This window comes from Typopeltis vanoorti, chromosome 21 (genome assembly GCF_054136105.1).
Source record: "Typopeltis vanoorti isolate ZY-2024b chromosome 21, IOZ_Tvanoo_1.0, whole genome shotgun sequence".
Classification (NCBI taxonomy): domain Eukaryota; kingdom Metazoa; phylum Arthropoda; class Arachnida; order Uropygi; family Thelyphonidae; genus Typopeltis; species Typopeltis vanoorti.
This window is the reverse complement of record NC_143569.1, coordinates 72,285,531-72,304,569: the sequence shown is the minus strand read 5'-3', so window position 1 is coordinate 72,304,569 and position 19,039 is coordinate 72,285,531. Positions and strand designations below refer to the sequence as shown.

The window sequence follows — 19,039 nt, the reverse complement described above, 5'->3', positions numbered from 1 at the left end:
TGGATGTAATCCTTGTGTTCCGAGATTCTGATATTTGCTGTCCTGCCTGTTTGGCCAAAGTAGGACAATTTACACCTGCAAGGGACCTGGTATACACCAGGTAGGTCTAGGGGAAGTGGTTGGTCTTTAGTGGAGCGGATAAGGGATACCAATTTTCTATATGGTCTGTAACAAGTAGTCAAGTCATGTTTTCTTAGGATTTTGTTGATTTTTTCCGAAGTGCCTCGGGTGTAGAGAATGGTGATTGATTTAGAGTAATCTTTTTTGTGAGGGGTGGGAGTTTGTGGATATCTGGTTTTAGTATTTTGGGGGGGGGGGGGGTAGCCATTGGCTGAGAAAGTGTTAAGAATGTGATTTAGTGGATTAGGGCTTGGTCATTTGAACAAGATTAATTTAGCCCTGTTGAATAGTGTCTTCTTCTTATTATTATTGTGCTATCTTCTATCGAAGGTCAGCGACCATCTTGCTCTTGTGCTAATCTGAGCAGTTGTGCACTGCCATGATATTCTTTTTCCTCTAGTTCCTTTGCCACCAATTCTTCCTATCAAAATAGTTTGTAGAAGTTGGTATTTGCTGTTTCTCATGATGTGGCCAAGATATGATGTTTTTCGTTTCTTGATTATTTGTACAAGATGTTTAGCTTTGCCAATGGATTTTAAGACATCTTCATTGGTAATTTTTTTCTGTCCATGATATCTTTAGCATTCTTCTGTATAGCCACATCTCAAAGGCTTCGATTTTCTTGATGGTTGTCGCCTTCAATGTCCATGTTTCAACTCCATAGAGCAGAATAGACCACATGTAGCATTTCAGCATTCGGCATCTGACTTCCATGTTTAAGTCTTTTATTGCAGAATAGTGTTCTCATTTTCATGAAGGACTGCCGTGCAACTTCAATCCTTGTCTTTATATCTATTTCTGGATCCCACCGTTCATTAAGCCAGCAACCAAGATATTTATATCTTGACACTTGATCAATATTTTTCCCATTGAGTGTCAGTTTCATTGATGAGGCTGGATGTTTGCTGATGATCATATATTTTGTCTTGTTGATGTTTATATTTATTCCCATTCTTTGGCTTTCTATGTATACTCTGTCAATGAGTTTTTGGAGATCCATAATATTATCTGCAATTAGCACGGTGTCATCTGCATATCGAGGGTTGTTAACAATCTTTCCATTTATTGTGATTCCCTCTGAACATTCTTCCAATGCTTTTTTAAAAATTACCTCTGCATATATGTTGAACAGGAGTGGTGAGAGCACACATCCTTGTCTCACTCCTCTTTTGATGTTAATATCACTGGTGGTAATGTTGTCTAATTGAACGGTAGCTGACTGATTCCAATACAGATTTGTTATTAGTCTTATGTCTTGTTCGTCTAGCCTTATTTGTTGAAGGACTTCTATTAAGTTAGTGTGGCTGACTTTGTCGAATGCTTTTTCAAAATCTATGAAACACATAAAGACAGATTTCTGTTTTTCTATGTATTTTTGTATCAATATTTGGGTACAGAAAAGGGCCTCTCTAGTACCAAAACCATTCCGAAAGCCAAATTGTGTTTCACTTAGAGTTTCTTCACTTTTTCTATAAATACGATTCTGAATTACTTTCAAAAATATTTTTAATGTTTGGCTCATTAGACTAATAAGTCGGAAGTCACCACAGGAATTCGCTTTGGGTTTCTTTGGGACAGTGATAAATGTAGATTTGAGCCAATCTGATGGAAATTCATCACTTTCATATATTTTATTAAATAGTTTTTCAAGAAGTTTGATGTTATCTGGTTCTATTAATTTTAAAAATTCTGTTTGCACACCATCTGGTCCACTGGCTTTTCCTGTTTTACTTGTTCGTATAGCATTCTTTATTTTGCATTTCATGATTGCTGGTCCTTGAATGTTATCTTTTATATTTATAGGCTTCTGTCTAGTATCATTGATAAGTTCTGTTACATATTTTATCCAAATCTGTGCTTTATTCTCTTCTTCTAGAACTATTTTTCCTTTTCGTCTCTTAGAGACACTATTTGCTTTTTCCTCAGTTTTCTGGAAATTTCGTTGATTTTCTTATACAGATTGAAATTATCATGTTTCTTCTGAAGCAGTTCAATTTCAGTACATAAATTTTTCATCCAATTTTCCTTGGCTTCTTTTATTTTTTTCTTGATGATGTTATGTGTTTCTGTATACCTGGCAAGGTCTTTGTTTTTGTACATTCTTCTTGTATCAATAAGAGAAAGAATCTCATCTGTCATCCATTCCTGTTGTTTTATATTATTCACATAACCTACTTCTTCAATACTTGTTGTTACGATGGCATTCTTTAAGCTATTCCAAAGAGATTCCACACTTTTATTTTCTTCTATGTTAATCTGTTGTAATCGCAGGTTAAGCTGTGTCTTGGCACTTTTATTTATGCTCGGGTCTTTCAGTTTTTCTACATCAATTTTCTTTTTCTTCTTTTGTGATTTTTTAGCTGATTTTAATCTAAGACGTACTTCTGCAACTATGGATTTGTGGTCTGATGAGATATCTGCTCCAGGATAAGTCTTTGCACTCTTTATACTACTGTGGAATCTTTTATTTATCAGTATATAATCAATTTGATTTCTGACAATGTTATGTTGGTTATCTTGAGGCGATTTCCAAGTGTACAGTCTTCTGGGTGGAAGTTTAAACCAGGTATTTGCTATTGTTAGATCTTCTTCCTGACAGAACTGGACTAGGCGATCTCCTCTGTCGTTTCTGGTGCCTAAGCCATGTTCGCCAACAATTTCTCCATCACCCCCTCTTCCCACTTTTGCATTGAAGTCACCCATCACTATGTTTATATCATGTTTCTTTGTTAGGTTTTTAATCTCTTTTAGGTGTTCATAAAACTCTTCAACATCTTCTTCACTTTTGTCAGCTGTGGGTGCATAAGCTTGGATGATATTTATGTTAATAGGGTTTCCCTTAAGTTGTAACAGCATTATCCTTTCAGAAAATGGAATCCAATTTATTACTGATTTATTGATTTCTTCATCTACTATTACAGCTACACCATGTCGATTTGTTCTCATCATTTCCAGAGTAATACATTGTCGTATTATCTTGTTGACACTTTCTAGATCCTGGCCATCTTGTCTCACAAATTCCCAAAATCCGGATGCCCAGCCTCTTCATTTCTCTTGTGGCATTTCTTAATTTGCCAGCTTCATACAGAGTTCTGACATTCCAAGTTGCAATTTTAAAAGTGGACACCATTTTGAACCCGGAGATTCTTCGCACCCCTGTCCCATTTAAGGGACGCCGAGAACTTGGGGCCAATTGTAAGGGTTTGCTCGCCATGGTGGTTGTTCTGGAGATAAGGTAGAGCAGTAGTTTCTCCGTTTGCTTTCTGCTCTGCAGTATTACAGACGTACACAATATAATCATATTGCCATCTGCAAATCTCTGATCACAAGCTTTTCCGTCATCATTTGGCTTCAACCTTGTGTCCGTACTGACAATGCTGCTTCCCAATGTCAGGGGCATTGACCCCAGCAGGTGCTTATTTAATGGCGGCACTACTCGCCATGTCACCGAGTTGTCATTGGGCTTTGTGAGGTTTTAAGTGAAACAGAGTTGCCACTTCTGCTCCCCCACGCCCTGATAGCTCAGTCGCTGTTGGTCCACGGCTGCTTATTCGCCAGATTGCTCTGCTTATATCGCAGCTAGCCTCCATATCTGAAGGCTGTTATGTAGTGACGTTGCCGAAATATCTGAAAGTATATATTAAAGTTGATTTAATTTATATTTTTAGTGTACGCTGTCAATTCCTTATGTATTAATTATGATGCTTAACCAGCGTATAAGCCTTTCTACAAGAATTACAATAATTGTTATACATCAGTGTGCTGACGAACACAGAACTAATGCCCATTGGACAACCTGTTGATGACAGTTTTACGAACATTTGATGGGCTACTGGTTTTACCATACGATTGACTACCAGAAGGGAGAAAAGTAAAGATAGTGCATGGGCTTATTTTATTTTCAAACTTGGTGCATTCGTTATTGAGGAGTTGAAATAATAATTCCAAATAATCTATACCAGTATTTCTCAACCTTTCTAAGCCCAAGGACCAGTAAAATGCCTAAAACAATTCTACAGACCACTAAATTACAGAGGTGTCGCTGCGGGGTGGGACGATCTGCCCCGGAAGGCACTTTTTTGAAGTTTAAGAAATCTTGCCATACTGTCTATAAAACAGCAACTGAGTGATGAAACAGACTTACACAATGTCATCAACGATTTTGCAGACAGAAAAGCAAGAAAAATGACATTTTAGAATGTCGGAATTAAAGTTTTACTTGAAAAATAAACATGGTGTTTATAATTTATTTCCCTATACGTCATTTTGACTTTTTGTAATTTTTTTAAAAACCTATGTAAGAATTACCAACATTTTGGAAAAACTGTGCCATTTATAACATAATAATTCTAAAAGCATGTTTTGAATACATATGGAAACATAATTAAATTGGAAGTAAATGATTAAAAGTGTATCATCATTGAACAATGTTTTAAATTTATTAAACAAATAAATAATATGATATAATTATGCTACTTACAACAGTTCATAACACAAAACACATTAAGGTTTCTGTTCACTTTCATCTCCACACTAAGTAAATCCGAATTCCAAATATGAATTGTTATATTTCCTACTGTATTTTTTCTTTGAACTGCTTGTTTCTTCTACTTTAATAGTATCAGATTTACTCGCCGTTACAACGCATGTATCACAAATAGGGTTAGCATAACCTGTTTCATTTGCCCTTCTTTTCAAAGTCCTAGTTCTAAGCCACTTTTCATTATTAAAAAAACGTTTTCGAAAAATATATAAATACTGGGATTAACTCATGACATACTTTCTCCAAGTGTCACTTAGCACTTCTGAAGATATACTGAGCCTTGGTTGAAGGAGGGGAAACCTTCAATAATAAAAATCAATAAACAACAAGCAATTGGTTAAAATGTGGATAACACATGTTCACTTCAAATCTGACAACAAGGGAAGGAGGAAGCAATAAAACTATATGTTGTTCACTTCACCCCCTCTTATTATTCGTCATTCTTCCGCTACAAAATTAGCGGCAGAATGCCGAATTATAGGGGTGAAGCGAACAACAATATAATTTTATTGCTTCTGCCTTTGAACGTTCTGACGCTGTTTGTTGGTTTTTTTAAGTCTCCATTTGATTTTAATAATTTTTGCTTATTCAATTTTAATTTGTTTTGTTTGGATAATTAAAAAAAAATATTATTTTAATTAATTTAACTCTGCCTGTGGACCACAGGTTGAGAAACACTGATCTATACACTGCCGAATAGACTAATTTTTGTTAGGTTACCATATGAGTTTGTCGCTTAATATATTTCAAAAAATTGTTTTTTTTTTGAAAAAATAAAAAAGTAAACAAGAACAAGGGGCCGGCAAATTTGAGAAAAATTTAACAAAGGGCTTGTGCGAGCCCCTTATAGCTCACCACTGCCACTATCCAATCTCAGGTTTTCCAAGTGTTCAAAACTGGTGTAAGATGAAAATTTAGTGTGTGTATATATACATGCGCGCGTGTGTGTGTGAGAGAGAGAGAGAGGGAGGGGTTAAAAACTTTAACCGTGCACTCAGCCTAAAATGTAATATGTAGTCTGCAGCATCTGAAAAATAAATCATCATATGCAAATTGGACTTTGAAAGAGCTTGGTGAAGGAAAAAAAAAAAAAAACTTGCATCCTGCTCAAACAGCAGTTATTGATTATCAGTCAATTGTCAATTATTTAACAGAAGAAGAATTGAGGTGTTTGAGCTCTGTTGCTGGTGAAGATAGTTAAGAGTGTCTTGGACAGAAAAATGAGCAAACAAAAGTATCCTAGAAGAACTGAATATCCACACAAGACTGATAAACATAATTCACAAGAGAATAGTGCAATATTTTGGACACATATATAGCACATATATTTTGGACACATAACTTAGCTTTCCTAAATTTTGCTCTGTATTCTCTAAAAGCACATAATGACTTACTATATAAAAGCTTTCCATATGTTCTTTTTGAGAACTATTTTGTTTACTTTTTTGTTCTCACTACTGAATTTTTATTTTACTATTCTTACAGTTTTCATTATCACTTGCCCTGAAAATGATTCCAGCTTAAGCTTAAATCAAAAACTTTTCTGTATCCATTTTTAAGCTCACTGAGCAAGAAAAACAACTGCAAAGCCAGTTTTCTATTATTTAATTATTTTTTTAAGTTCATTTGATTTATTCATGGTTTATTTTTGACTATTTAATTGCCATAGAAATGAAACTGGACTTTAGTATTTTTGAAAGAGCATCTGAGCAGTAGCATTTCTGTTAGATGTTTGGTTTAGTTTGTGTAACTACTTGTTCTATTCAGATTGCAGCTATTTTTTTAGTGATGAAAATTGCAGTTGGTGGAATTTAACATATTATAGCATTACAATGTTTTTGGCATGTTATACTGTAACAGGAAGTGTTAAATATGAATGGATATCTTCATTCTTAAACAGTTTTAATAAAGGAAGAAAAAAGAACTGATATATATGGAAAACCTTGGGGTGGGGAAAAATTATTTTTGTCTTTTGAGACAAATGTTTGCTACAACTGCTTGTTTAGTATTTTTTTAGTTTTTTTTTTTTCTTTTCTAAAAATGTGCTGTGATATCTGCTGTTTTGAAAACTTATGGAACTCTTTTTGATCGAAAAATACTAATATGCTACAAAATGCATTATTCATATATATTAAATATATTATTTGTGGGGAGGGGCGTGGAATAAGCTTCTGTTTTGGTAGCACTAAAATTCACCAGTTCACTTTACTGTTATTTATTAAATGTATTATTTATAAGTAAATAAATTTTTATAAGAGGTCATTAATAGTATTGATGGTACCAAAAGGAAATTGAGCCCATCGATAAATCTAAATTTGTTTGAATGTAAGATCTTTAAAGGTATAGAAATTTTTAGGGATGATAATTTAAGGTTAGAAATTCTTTTTCTTAAACATCTGCAGGATAACATTAAATGACAAGTTTGCCATTATGAAAATCTACAATACAAAAAAAAAAAAAAAAGTCCCACTAATTAATTATCTTATATTCTGAAAAGATCAAGAGACAATAATATCATCCCTAAGTTTGTATATATTAAGAAACTTGTGATGTCATTTAGAATGAAATGAATTTATCGCAAAGTTTTGTTAGCCCTCTTACATTTATGTATTCATTGTACTAGGTCTGCAGTCAGATTCCAGATGTCTAAATTCTAGTCAACAAATTAGATATAGTTTCTTGGAACAAACATTGGAACTGTGGTTCATAGTTGATATGAGTCCTCTTTTAATTCTTCGACAAATAGAATGAAAAAGAAATTTAGTTCATTATTTCGATCTCAGATGAATAGGAAGCTGTGTTTACCTTCAGATAAGGTCATATTAAAACTTTCAGATCACCACCACCTAACGAGTTCACAAGAATCTGTTCTTAAAAAACATTTTAATCATGCTGTAACTCCAGGTTATATTCCAGAAGTTGATTTTTTGTGCATTGCTGAAAAGGAGTTTGTATCCTCCTACTGAATACTGCTAATATTATCAGACTGAAAACGAATGCTCTTCTCCTTTCTCCATCAATTCTGAGATCTAATATCTCTGTCTCAGAAACTATCACTTAGAAAGAACAGAAACGTTATAATTTTGAGAGCTAATAAAAGGAATACAACTGTAGTTCTAAATACAGAAGATTATAATGAAAAAATTACAAGTTTGCTTTCTGACTCTTCACCTACTCATTTCTGGATCATGCAGTTCAATTTTTTTCAGTGGAATAATGCATTCTACAAATAATAATTTGGACTTACAATGGGTAGCCTCCCCCTCTCCTTCTTTGGGTGGCCTTTTTATGGAGAACACTTTGAGAAGACTTTCTTAATGGAAGTGAGTCTAAAATCAGCACATTGGTAGAGATATGTGGATGATATATTTATTATTTAGAAACATGACCTACACAGTCTGCAACAATTTCTTCATTCCCTTATCTCCTACAAACCTACTATTAGATTTACATCAGAACTTGAAAAAGATGGAAAACTCCCTTTACTTGATGTTCTCATCACTAAAAAAAAGTCTCTTCCCTTCTCAGTTTTCCCTTCCCTTCTCTCTCAGTCTCTCCTTCTCAGTTTACCGCAAACCTACACACACAGGCCAGTACATACACAAAACTTCTTATCACCACCCAACACAAAAACTAGGGGTCATAAGCACCCTTAAACACAGAGCTCAAACCATTTGTTCAAATGAACAAGCTCTTAACCATGAATGTGAGACCATCAAACATACCTTTATAAAAAACGGATACAGTATAAAAACCATTCACAAGATCCTCCACAAAGATACCACTAATAACAAAAAAGATTTCAAGAATGCTATTGCTATACCATATGTTAGAGGCAGTTCAGAAAAAATAGACAGAACACTACACAAATACAACATCAAAACCACCTTTAAACCCCCGACAAAATTAAGACACCTACTCAGTTCTTCCAAGGATCCCCTGTCACACTTAGCCCACCCAGGGGTTTACAAAATAGATTGCACATGTAACATACCATACATAGGGGAAACAGGATGAACCATCCCAATCAGAAAGGATGAACACAAACGTCACATAAAATATCTCCATTTTGGAAAAACCGGCCTTTCTGACCACGCACTCCAAACATACCACAGAATTGACTGGAAAGGTACCAAGTCCCTACACTGCACCAAAACCTGGTTCGAGCGGAAATTCCAGGAAGCATGTGAAATGCTCAAACATGATCCGAATCTGAATATAAATGATGGTCTAACAATTCCAAGAATGTGGAGGACCCATCTACAACCTTCATAGCAACCACGAAGAAAAATCTCAATACAAGACCTAGTGGAGTGTTTTTTTTTTTTTTTTTTTTTTTTTTTTTTTTTTTTTTTTTTTTTTTGAACATTCAATAGTAACTTGTACTGTACAAATCCAGAAGATAATCGTAATATAACTGTATAATTCCAGAAGAATCCTAGTACGTGAGGACTTTAGCAGAGTTTATTGTAGTTTTTATTTTATTTTATTTTTATTTTTAATTTTTTGTTTATTTTTTTTCCACTAGAAGGCAGGCTAAGAAAAAAGATTAGTTAACAACGTAGATGTAATTTACTTGTATAGAGTGCAACAGCATGTAGCTTGTTCTTATACTTCTGAATGTATCCTTCTGAAGATGACCTCAATACAGAGGTCGAAATGTAAAGTTATTATTTTATTATTAATCAGTAAAATCATCTTTTCAACACGTGTGTTTTGTGTCCCTAATTTAACAAATATGAAAGAGAACTAAAAAAGTCTGACAGTAGTGTTGCTCTTGAGGTGTATCATAAATCTACACATATAGGATGTTATCTTTGTGCCTCATCCCTTCACTATCCTTCTCAGAAATTAGGCATAGTCCACAAGCACTACAGAATTTAGCAGTTTCTATTATACAAAATGAGGGCCAACTCAACACTGAACTTTAGACTGCCTCATTTTTTTTGTTCACAGTGGCTATACCAAAAAAAATCAGTTGACAGAATGTTATTTTCGAACCCTACTTCTCTCAATAACCAGAATGTCCAATATTGAGACGATCACAATCCATATATTAGCAGTCTATCAATTAAAATAGCATCTTTTCAAAGTTCATGACATCGGAGTAACTTTTAAACCAAAGTAAACTATTCACAGCCTTCTGAGGTCTCCTAAAGATGACCTTGTGGTTTATCCTACATAGAGGAAAAGCTGTGGATTTGAGGTGAGAAAGGAGGAACATGTTGCAGATGTCAAGCATAAAAAAAAAAGGTAGATCTGGTATAGCCAACCATGTCTTATGCAGAAGAAAATTTTTATTTCAGAGTTCTAAAGGAATCAGTTGCAATCATCCATTCATGTAGATAACTGAATAAAAACCAAGAGCTGATATTAAATAACATATGAAAATCCCTTATTAATCATTGTACTGGTCTTGATGTATATATACATCAATAATTACATGGATATGAAGAGTGTCCATTGAAGTTAATATAACCTTTGGATATTCTAGAAATAATATGCATACAGTGTATATTTTTGATATCGTTTATCCATTTGGATGATTAAATATTTTAACATCAGAGACCTCCACTTCACCAGCAATTACCTTTTGTCATTGATTGCAGACAGCTAATGCATGCTACATAATTTTGCATTTATTTGTTAGCATGAATTTATTTATCTTGTAATAGTTTTTCAGCTTGGTCAACTTTGTGACCTCATTATATATATATTGTTGAGGTTTATTATGCCCTGATGAAGCCACTAGTTCTGTTTTAAGTGGCAAATTTTTCATATTTTAATGAGTAATAAATTTCCTTGTTGTTACCGAACAAAGGAAAAAAGCATTCATTTTCCAAGTAAATTTTCCTGTGAGAGCAGTAATTAAAAGTTAGTATAAGTCAGCTCAAGGAGAGAAATCTGATTTTGACATCTAAATATTATAATAAGAGAATGTGAGGGAAGATCTTTCTTGCATGAAATAAGACAAGACTATGTTTTGGTGGCATTAAAGTTCGCTAGGTTATCATCTATATTCTCCTTCAATATTGAAGGAGATCAGTGTTTATGACATTAGCTATGAAAGATCTCGAAACTTGGATCATTTGAGTACTGCAGGATTTTTCAAATGAAGAAGAGGAATGAAGTGTACTGTACTGTCATTGACAAAACTATGGGTAGGATTTGAGATTAGTGATAAGTTATTAATGTGGGGGGGGGGGGTGGAGAACTTGTGCAAGAATAAAAAGTACAGAACCCTAGGGTACTCTTCCATTTCTGAAAAAAAAACCTTAAGACAGGAAGCTATTCACCATAATAAGTAATGAAAACTAATAATGCATTTACAAAGAATTGAGGAGGCAGAGAATAAGATAATAGATGCCAAACCTAGTTAAATAAACTGGAGATGTGTAAACAGCAACCACATTAGTTTCTCAAACCTTTATGGAGATCTCATGGGGAGCAAGAGTGGCATCATCCATATAGAGATGATCACTAATTAATTGGTATGCTTTTAAAGCAGTGAAGAAGTTGATTGTCAATGAGGGCAGCAAGTTGATGTCTGACTTATGTTCCTGTTTTGGAAATGACAGCTTGCAAAGACCATAGAGGGTGGGTATTAAATCTGGTTGGCAAATTTTAAGCACAGCTTGGGAATGTCATCTCTATCAGAAAGCATTGTTATTAAGAGATTGTTTTATTGTTTTTCTGACAAGAATTCAGTGCATGACCACATGCAGTGAACTGTTCATGGTACAGTAGGTGATTTTCCTGGGTCATCTAAACATGAGTTACAGGATAAAGCTGATCCAAGATGGTCTTATTTTTAAATGATGTTACCTTGGTACCATCTGCACATGAGAGAGGTAGAAGGGTAGAATTTTCTCCTGTATCCTTGATAAGGCGTTGGAAGGCTATTGGATATCTGTATTGAAATTCAGATATCCCAGAAATTAAAAATAAGAAAATAATTAATTTAAAGTTAGAAATTAGCAGTAAGGCATTTTATGAAAGTGGTTAAATGTTTATTTTTGTATATTACAAGCATGACATTTTGCAATGTTATTTTTATATTTGGCTAATTAAGTCTTGCTTACATGTAAAATAAATTTATTAAAATTAGTTGTTAGAAGTTAATTGTGACTTTTTGTTTGAGCTGATTTGTAAACATGTTGGTGCCATTTTTATGTAGACAAACGTTTGTGAAATGTTAGTGATGAGGGAAGCGAAGGTTACTGCTTTATTTTCAGAAGTGATTACCTCAAATTTAGTGCATAAAAGATTGTAAAGTGAAGAACTGTTATAATTTCTGGCTGTTTCATTATGAAATTATAAGTCAATAAACTTTCTGCACTATGAAAAGAATCTTATCATTGTTACAAATACAGCATGAAGGCAGTAATGGCAGTGCATAATAGTGGACCAGTACAGAAATTGATTTACTGTATTTTTCAAAGCATAAGCAGAAATAAAAAGAATATTACTGTTCAGCTGTTCTAGATTAGCAAAGGAACATAGCCGGAGAAAAATTGTGGAGTTTCTGTGTCTTCAATATATGAAGACTGAACAGAAATTAAGCAAAATCGAAGACAAAGAGGATATCATTCTATAAATAGATGTGTAAAGTTTATTATAGTCATTAATCCATACAGAATTTATTTCAGTTAAAGCTGACACGGAACTTTGATTTCCAGTTCATAAAGAATGGGCTCAGTACAGTTTGTTTTATTTAGGATTCTCAGTGTGATAAGTGATTTCAAACAATTCATATGGTTTTAGTTATTTCTTCAGATGCTTTCATATGAAAGGCAGAATTGTTCTGAGGTGACAGAACTGTTGATAGGGTTTTAAGACGAATGCTTAGATTTTCACATAGAAAGTTAGTTCATTTTAAAATGATATGGTTTTTATTAGTTTATTCACTGGAGCTTGCTACTACTTTCATATAGAAAGTGAATTTATAGGAATATGTTGGATGAAGACGATATATGTTTTCTTCAGTATTTCATGATTTAGTATGCAAAAGGATGACTTATGTTGTTGCCATAGAGAACAGTTTTTATGTTAGTCTTTCCATTTCATTTCATTTTCATTCCAAGTCATTACATTTGATGCAAATGTAATGCCAAAGAACATAGCATAACAGCAAATGAATGTAACAAAGTGTGGCGAGCAAATAATAGAGGGGGCTCACTCAGCTTTAGCATTATTGGCCAAGAATACCTACATAGCTCGCTAGGAGGCACCATCAGGACATTTAGGAAAACCATAGCTTCCTCGCTTTGTTTCTCATTTACTGTGTTTAGTGTCTGCGTGCATGTGTCTTTATTGTAAGTCCTTTGAAGATGGCAACATGACATTGCTGAAATATTGGAAATATATTAAAATTTAATGTATATTCTATTGTACGTTGTAATTTTCTTAAGTTATTTAGTAAGTATGTATTTCTTTGATGCTGTGGAACTTGAATTCTCTGTCTCCAGATATAATCTAGTAGAGGAAGTGACAGTAGAATTCTTTGCTGATTGGTCAAGAAGCCACCCAATACATTACCATTTAGTGGCTGGCCTGCAGAACTGCTTTATTTCTAATACTGTTGAAGGGGGAAGAGGTACTGGTTTCCTGGTTAATTATATATATGTTAGGCATGCCCTTGAAGGGTATTATCCTCATTACATGTGTGTAAGGAGTACAGAAACCAGAGCACAAGCAAGGTGAGGTGATGAAGTTTGTTTAACCAGATGATGAAAGTCATCTATTCCTCTCTAGTTCATACATACTTCAAATAGAGACATATGGTTTAAGTCCAATTTCACAAGAAAGGGACAGGGCCATTGACACCAGAAAATGTATTGGTATCCAAGCTATTTCAGATTCCTTTCTGATAAAGGATGCATGTTATGCTTATAGTAAAGTGTGAGATATGTGGGGAAGGTGGGGGTTTGGCTTGTCATCTATGCAGGATTTTTGAGAAGAATGATCCTGAAGATCGGCCTTTTCTTTGGGCAGTGTTATGATAGAATTATCTAAAGATGGACAGAAGTTGCACTTAGTGGCCTTGCCATGGGCATAGGGGGCAGGTTTTCTGTACTTAGCCCTTACAAAGGTTTTTTTTTTTTTTTTTTTTTTTTCCCTCCCTGATGGCCGTTTTACATCTGCTATGTGCCTCATCTTCATACTCAGAATAGACTGAGCATGAAGATGGTATTCTGGTTTTTATTTAAAATATGCTAAATTTTCCCTCTTGGACTGTCTGGGCACAGTTAATGGGAAAACTGTGGCTCTATATTAGTCTGGAGTTTTGAGTGGAATCAGAAGAGTTCAAACAGGAAAGGAGGATTAGAAATTGTCGAGTTCATCCCATTGGAATGCACGTGAGATAAAGCAGCCAAGTGAAGGACATTCTGTCATAGAAAATAATAAATTTACTTTAATCCTTTATCCAAGTGTGTGCAAACAAAGTTTGCGCCTATGTTGTACCACTTTATCCCAGTCCTGAAGATACTTTCAGGTGCAAACTTTGTTTGCACACACTTGGATAAAGGATTAAAGTAAATTTATTATAGTCTAACAAAGTGAAAAATAAACTTTTAACATCTTTCTCTAAATCCAGAGTAATTTAATAAAAAGGTGGCACACTGTTTGGCAGCTCCTATAGAAGGAGATGACCTTGCTAGTGCTTCTGCCTGATATCTCCACTTGGGCCTGGCTCCCACTGAAGAGACCTCAATAAAGGTCGAAACTAGTCTGGGCAGTGGCCCTTCCCTTAATGCATAACATTATACATATCTGCAAGGGGATGTGTTTTGCATTATGGGAGATACTGAGATAGGAGTGCTGGTAGCTTGCTCCACCTTTGCAAGGAGTTGCCCAGTGTTGTACCACTTTACCCCAGTCCTGAAGATACTTTCAGGTGCAAACTTTGTTTGCACACACTTGGATAAAGGATTAAAGTAAATTTATTATAGTCTAACCAAGTGAAAAATAAACTTTTAATGTCATAGAAAAGTTGGTCAAGGTTGTAGCCTAATCAACAAGAGAACTGGCTGAGAAGAAATCAGATGTTGGGATAGTAGAAAGGATTATCTCTTATTTTGGTTAGTAGAAGAGAAAACAACCTCACAGATCAAACTACTGCAAGAAACAATGAAAAAGGTGAGAGTGATTATCAGAATTGGGAGAGCAATAGAGACAGAATATGATTGTAACTGAACGGGGCAAAGAAATTTTTAGCTAGCACAAATTGTAAAAAGTGAAAGTAAAAAAAAAGTAAAAGGTGAGAGAGAACGGATTTTTTGTGTCTTTTTGGTTGGACTTTGCTTGTTTGTTTTTTTTTAATGTTTTTTGCTGTCAAGTTCTGAGAGATTTTTTTTATCTTCAGTGTTAAAACATCATTTGCATGGCTGAGTGTTGTGACATATAGTATGGGGTGAAGGACTTGCAGGTATGTCTCCTATCTATTGCATGATCTCAGCATTGTCTCTGCATATATTATCATACTCAGATTCCAAAGGGTATGATCTGGCAGCTGGATTATGCACTAGATGATTGCAAGGCCTATGCTTTAACATCAAGTTTTGTCATGTGTATATCTAATAGGCCTGCAGAACTGCTTTACTGCAGTATCCTCAAATGAAGAAAGTTAAGTGTAGATTTGGCATTCCCTTGTAAGCCATCATTAATGCAGGATTTTCTTCTGTCCTACCTATATGTAAGAAGAAATAGGTAGGAGACAGAAGAAAATCCTGCATTACGATCAGCATGGCAGATGCCACTTGAGTCCTTCAGTTATAAGCAACCTGGTTTCATTATATATAAATAGAGAGAGATTAAGAATGAGATCAAGATATCATATAGTGTGTCATATCATAGTGTTTCACTGGATATCGTAAGTCATCTACAGCTTCTAGAGTTCTAGTCAGTGTTTCCTCTGACTAGGAAATGCCTTTACTTTATGGGATGGCAATTCTTACCAGGATCACCAGTCCTGTTTGTGAAAGAGGCCATATTGCATGATAGTGGAGAGAGCTTGGCTAGTGATGTTACCTATCACTAGTTGATTAGCAGCTCTAACCTGGTTTCATTATATATTCATTATATATAAATAGAGAGAGAGAGAGATTAAGGATAAATTACTAAGTTCTTTCACCTATATAATATATTACTGTTGAATTCTTTTTATCATTAATTAGATAATCTTTTGTTTGACTTCTCCTGTCAAGAAAGCTTTTAATAATACTTGAAGCATGTGACTAATATACTATATTAGTCACATACTATATGTTTAATTCTCTACTTTTTTTAAATAAATATTGTATCTATCACTTGGTATTGAGTGTTGTACAATATTGCAGATGATATATATGTTAGCAGAGCCAGGAGTAATGCAGTTCAAAGTGGAAAGTTTGCAATGCCGAGTTACTCTTAACACAACAACACTTCAGTCTCTTCACCTAAAGCTGACTCCAAATCCAGATTTTAAAGAGCAGTGGGGTACAGAGGAGCTTCAAATTCTTGAAAGATTTTTTGATACCAAGGTATGTAAGCAAATTTTGTTTTATTGTAACTTAAATTTTTAGGCAGCTAAAAGAAGACTAGAGACCAGCTCATAGAAAATTTGAAGGACTATCATAAATATTTTTAACTAAGTTTTAATCAAGTGTTACTTTTTTTGAATTCTCATTTTTAAAATATGGTTATTTGCACATAAATTATTATGTACAATGATTAATCACAAAATTAATTATTTTATAATGTTGATAATACAAGCTTATATCACCATATTTCATTATGATATAAAGTATATAAAGATATGCAGAGAACACATAAGGAGTAAGAAAAGGAATGCCGAGTGTTCTATTGTTGATGGTGATCTCTTCAGACTTGCTCGAGGTGCAAGAATATATAGGGGATTTGAAATCATAAGTCCTCACCATCTAGTTTTGAGAAGAATTAAAATTAGTATCATGTTCTAAAGCAGGGTTTCCCAACCTGGGGTACCTGTATCCCCCATGGAGTACAGGAAGCTTCTCCAGGGGGTACAGTGAATAGCAGGTAAATAAGTATATTATGCTGTTAATATATTCCAAAAATAGTTATGTTATCAACATTTCCAGGCTATTCCATGTTGGTATTGTCTGTCAGCCACACCAGCAACACTTCAGGTCTCTTTTCGGGCACAGTGAGGTTGCATAGACTTTTTTCTCACTGCTGGATCCGATAACTCAAAATGCCCAGTTAAGATTCAAGATAGCTAGTAGTGAAATTGCCAGATCGGTGCTCCCTCAAGGCTCGCCTCCTCAGCATCTGCACCTCCTGCGCATGTGCATGACGGACTGTATGGTACACGCTCCAAATGCTTCATTTCGACATGCTCACAGTACACGCCTTTTAGTGATAAACATAGGTTAGTTAAATTACTTTTGCAGACTAAATTTTAATCTAATCGTAAGTAGCTTATAGTTTATTTTTAGCCTATTCTAAAAATGAAGGGATAGATCAAGATTTAAATACATTAAAATATTATTTTTGCAGACCCAAGGAATAACCACGCCAAAGAAACGTTGTTACCAAGATTCATATGTGCAACATGGTTTTACTTTTGTGCTTGACAAAGAAGGTGTGCAAAAGCCGCAGTGCTTCATTTGCTCCAAGATATTCAGCAATGGCAGTATGAAGCCATCAAAATTGAGAGAGCATCTTCAGAATGTTCATCCCGAACATTCTAATGAGGCAGAGTCCTTATTTAGAATAAAACGAGCACGATTTGGTACAAATATCACACTTCATGACCATGGATTTATTACCCCAAAGAAGCCAGCACTGGAGGCCAGTTATTGCGTCGCATTGAGGGTCGCCAAAGAAAAGAAACCACATACAATTGCTAAGACATTAGTGAAGCTGTGTTGCTATTGACATGGTTGAGTTGATGTGTGGTAAAGAAGCAAAAGAGAAAATTGCACAGATACCATTATCAAATAATACAATTTGTGATCGGATTTGAGAAGTGTCAGAAGACATACGCGTACAGTTAGTGGAGGAAATCGAGAAAAGTCTGGCAAGAATTAGTTTACAGTTGGATGAATCAACTGATGTCTCTAACTGCGCACAGCTTCTTGTTTTTTACTAGATATATACATCAGAATGAAATAAAAGAGGAATTTCTTTTTTGTAAACCCTTGAAAGAAACAACAAAGGCAGTGGACATTATGAATTTGGTGAATGTATTTTTTTATTCAAATGGCCTTTCATGAGAATTAGTAGAATCTATTTGTACTGACAGTTCTCCCGCTATGTTGGGGAAGAAATCAGGTTTCACCGCTTTTGTTAAAGAAATCAACCCAAATATTTTTACAAGCCATTGCATCCTTCACCGGTATGCTTTAGCATCTAAAGCACTTCCACATAATTTGAAAGCCGTTTAGGATGTTGTTGTTCAAGTTGTGAATTTTATCAAAGCAAAAGCATTGAATCACCTTGTGTTTAAATCTTTTGTGAAGAGGTTGGAGCAGATCATATCATGCTGCTGCTTCATACAGAAATACGATGGTTATCCAGAGGAAATGTTTTAGGAAGGGTTTTTGAACTTAGAAATTTAATTGAAATTTGTTTTAGTCGAAAAAGAATCTGCTTTTGCTTCATATTTCAAAGATCCAAACTTTGAGATTTCTCTGGCTTATCTTTCTGATGTATTTGGAATTCTTAATTCTGTTAACATTTCACTGCAAGGTACAGATGTCGTTCTCGCGGAGGCTGAAGAAAAGATGCAATTGTTTCAAGAAAAATTGACTCTCTTTGGAAGAAGGGTGGAGTTAGGTAACTTTGCCAATTTCAAATCTCTTGGTGAAATCACTTCAGATCTGGTATATGAACTAAAACAGGAAGTTCGTGATAGCATTATATTGCATTTAAAAACTTTGAAAGAGGCACTTGCAAGAATAATTCCTCCTGACCAAATGAACGAAGTCTGGATACGTAACCCTTTTCATATTGATTTAGAAAAAATCAGTGACAACAACCCAGTGAAAGACGACCTAATTGATCTCCGCAATAACAAGAAACTCCTAATTGAATTCCAATCAATGAAGTTACAAAATTTTTGGTGTACACTTGGAGAAGCATATCCCGTTATCACCAAACGTGCTTACATGGCTATAATTCCATTTATAACAACTTATCTGTGTGAATCAGGATTCTCAATTCTGTTTTCAGTCAAGTCCAAAACAAGAAACAAACTGGAACCTGAACATGATATGCATCTATTTCAAAAACTGTACCAAGAATAAAACTGTTGGTGGATAAGAAACAGAATCAAGGGTCTCACTAGTCGATTTTATTGCAGTTTAATAACGATTTTACAATTTTATGATAATGTAATTGATTTATTTACCG

At 34.5% G+C, this 19,039-nt stretch overlaps 1 protein-coding gene across 2 annotated transcripts in view; it reads left to right on the top strand.

Moving 5' to 3' along the window:
* MED14 (mediator complex subunit 14) overlaps positions 1-19,039 on the top strand; it is a 429,754-nt gene that overhangs the window by 383,572 nt on the left and 27,143 nt on the right. For both annotated transcript variants that reach the window (XM_090411452.1, XM_090411451.1), the window contains exon 32: positions 16,003-16,185. In XM_090411452.1, coding sequence (XP_090267578.1) covers positions 16,003-16,185 — 183 coding nt within the window. The remainder of the gene's footprint in view (positions 1-16,002; positions 16,186-19,039) is intronic.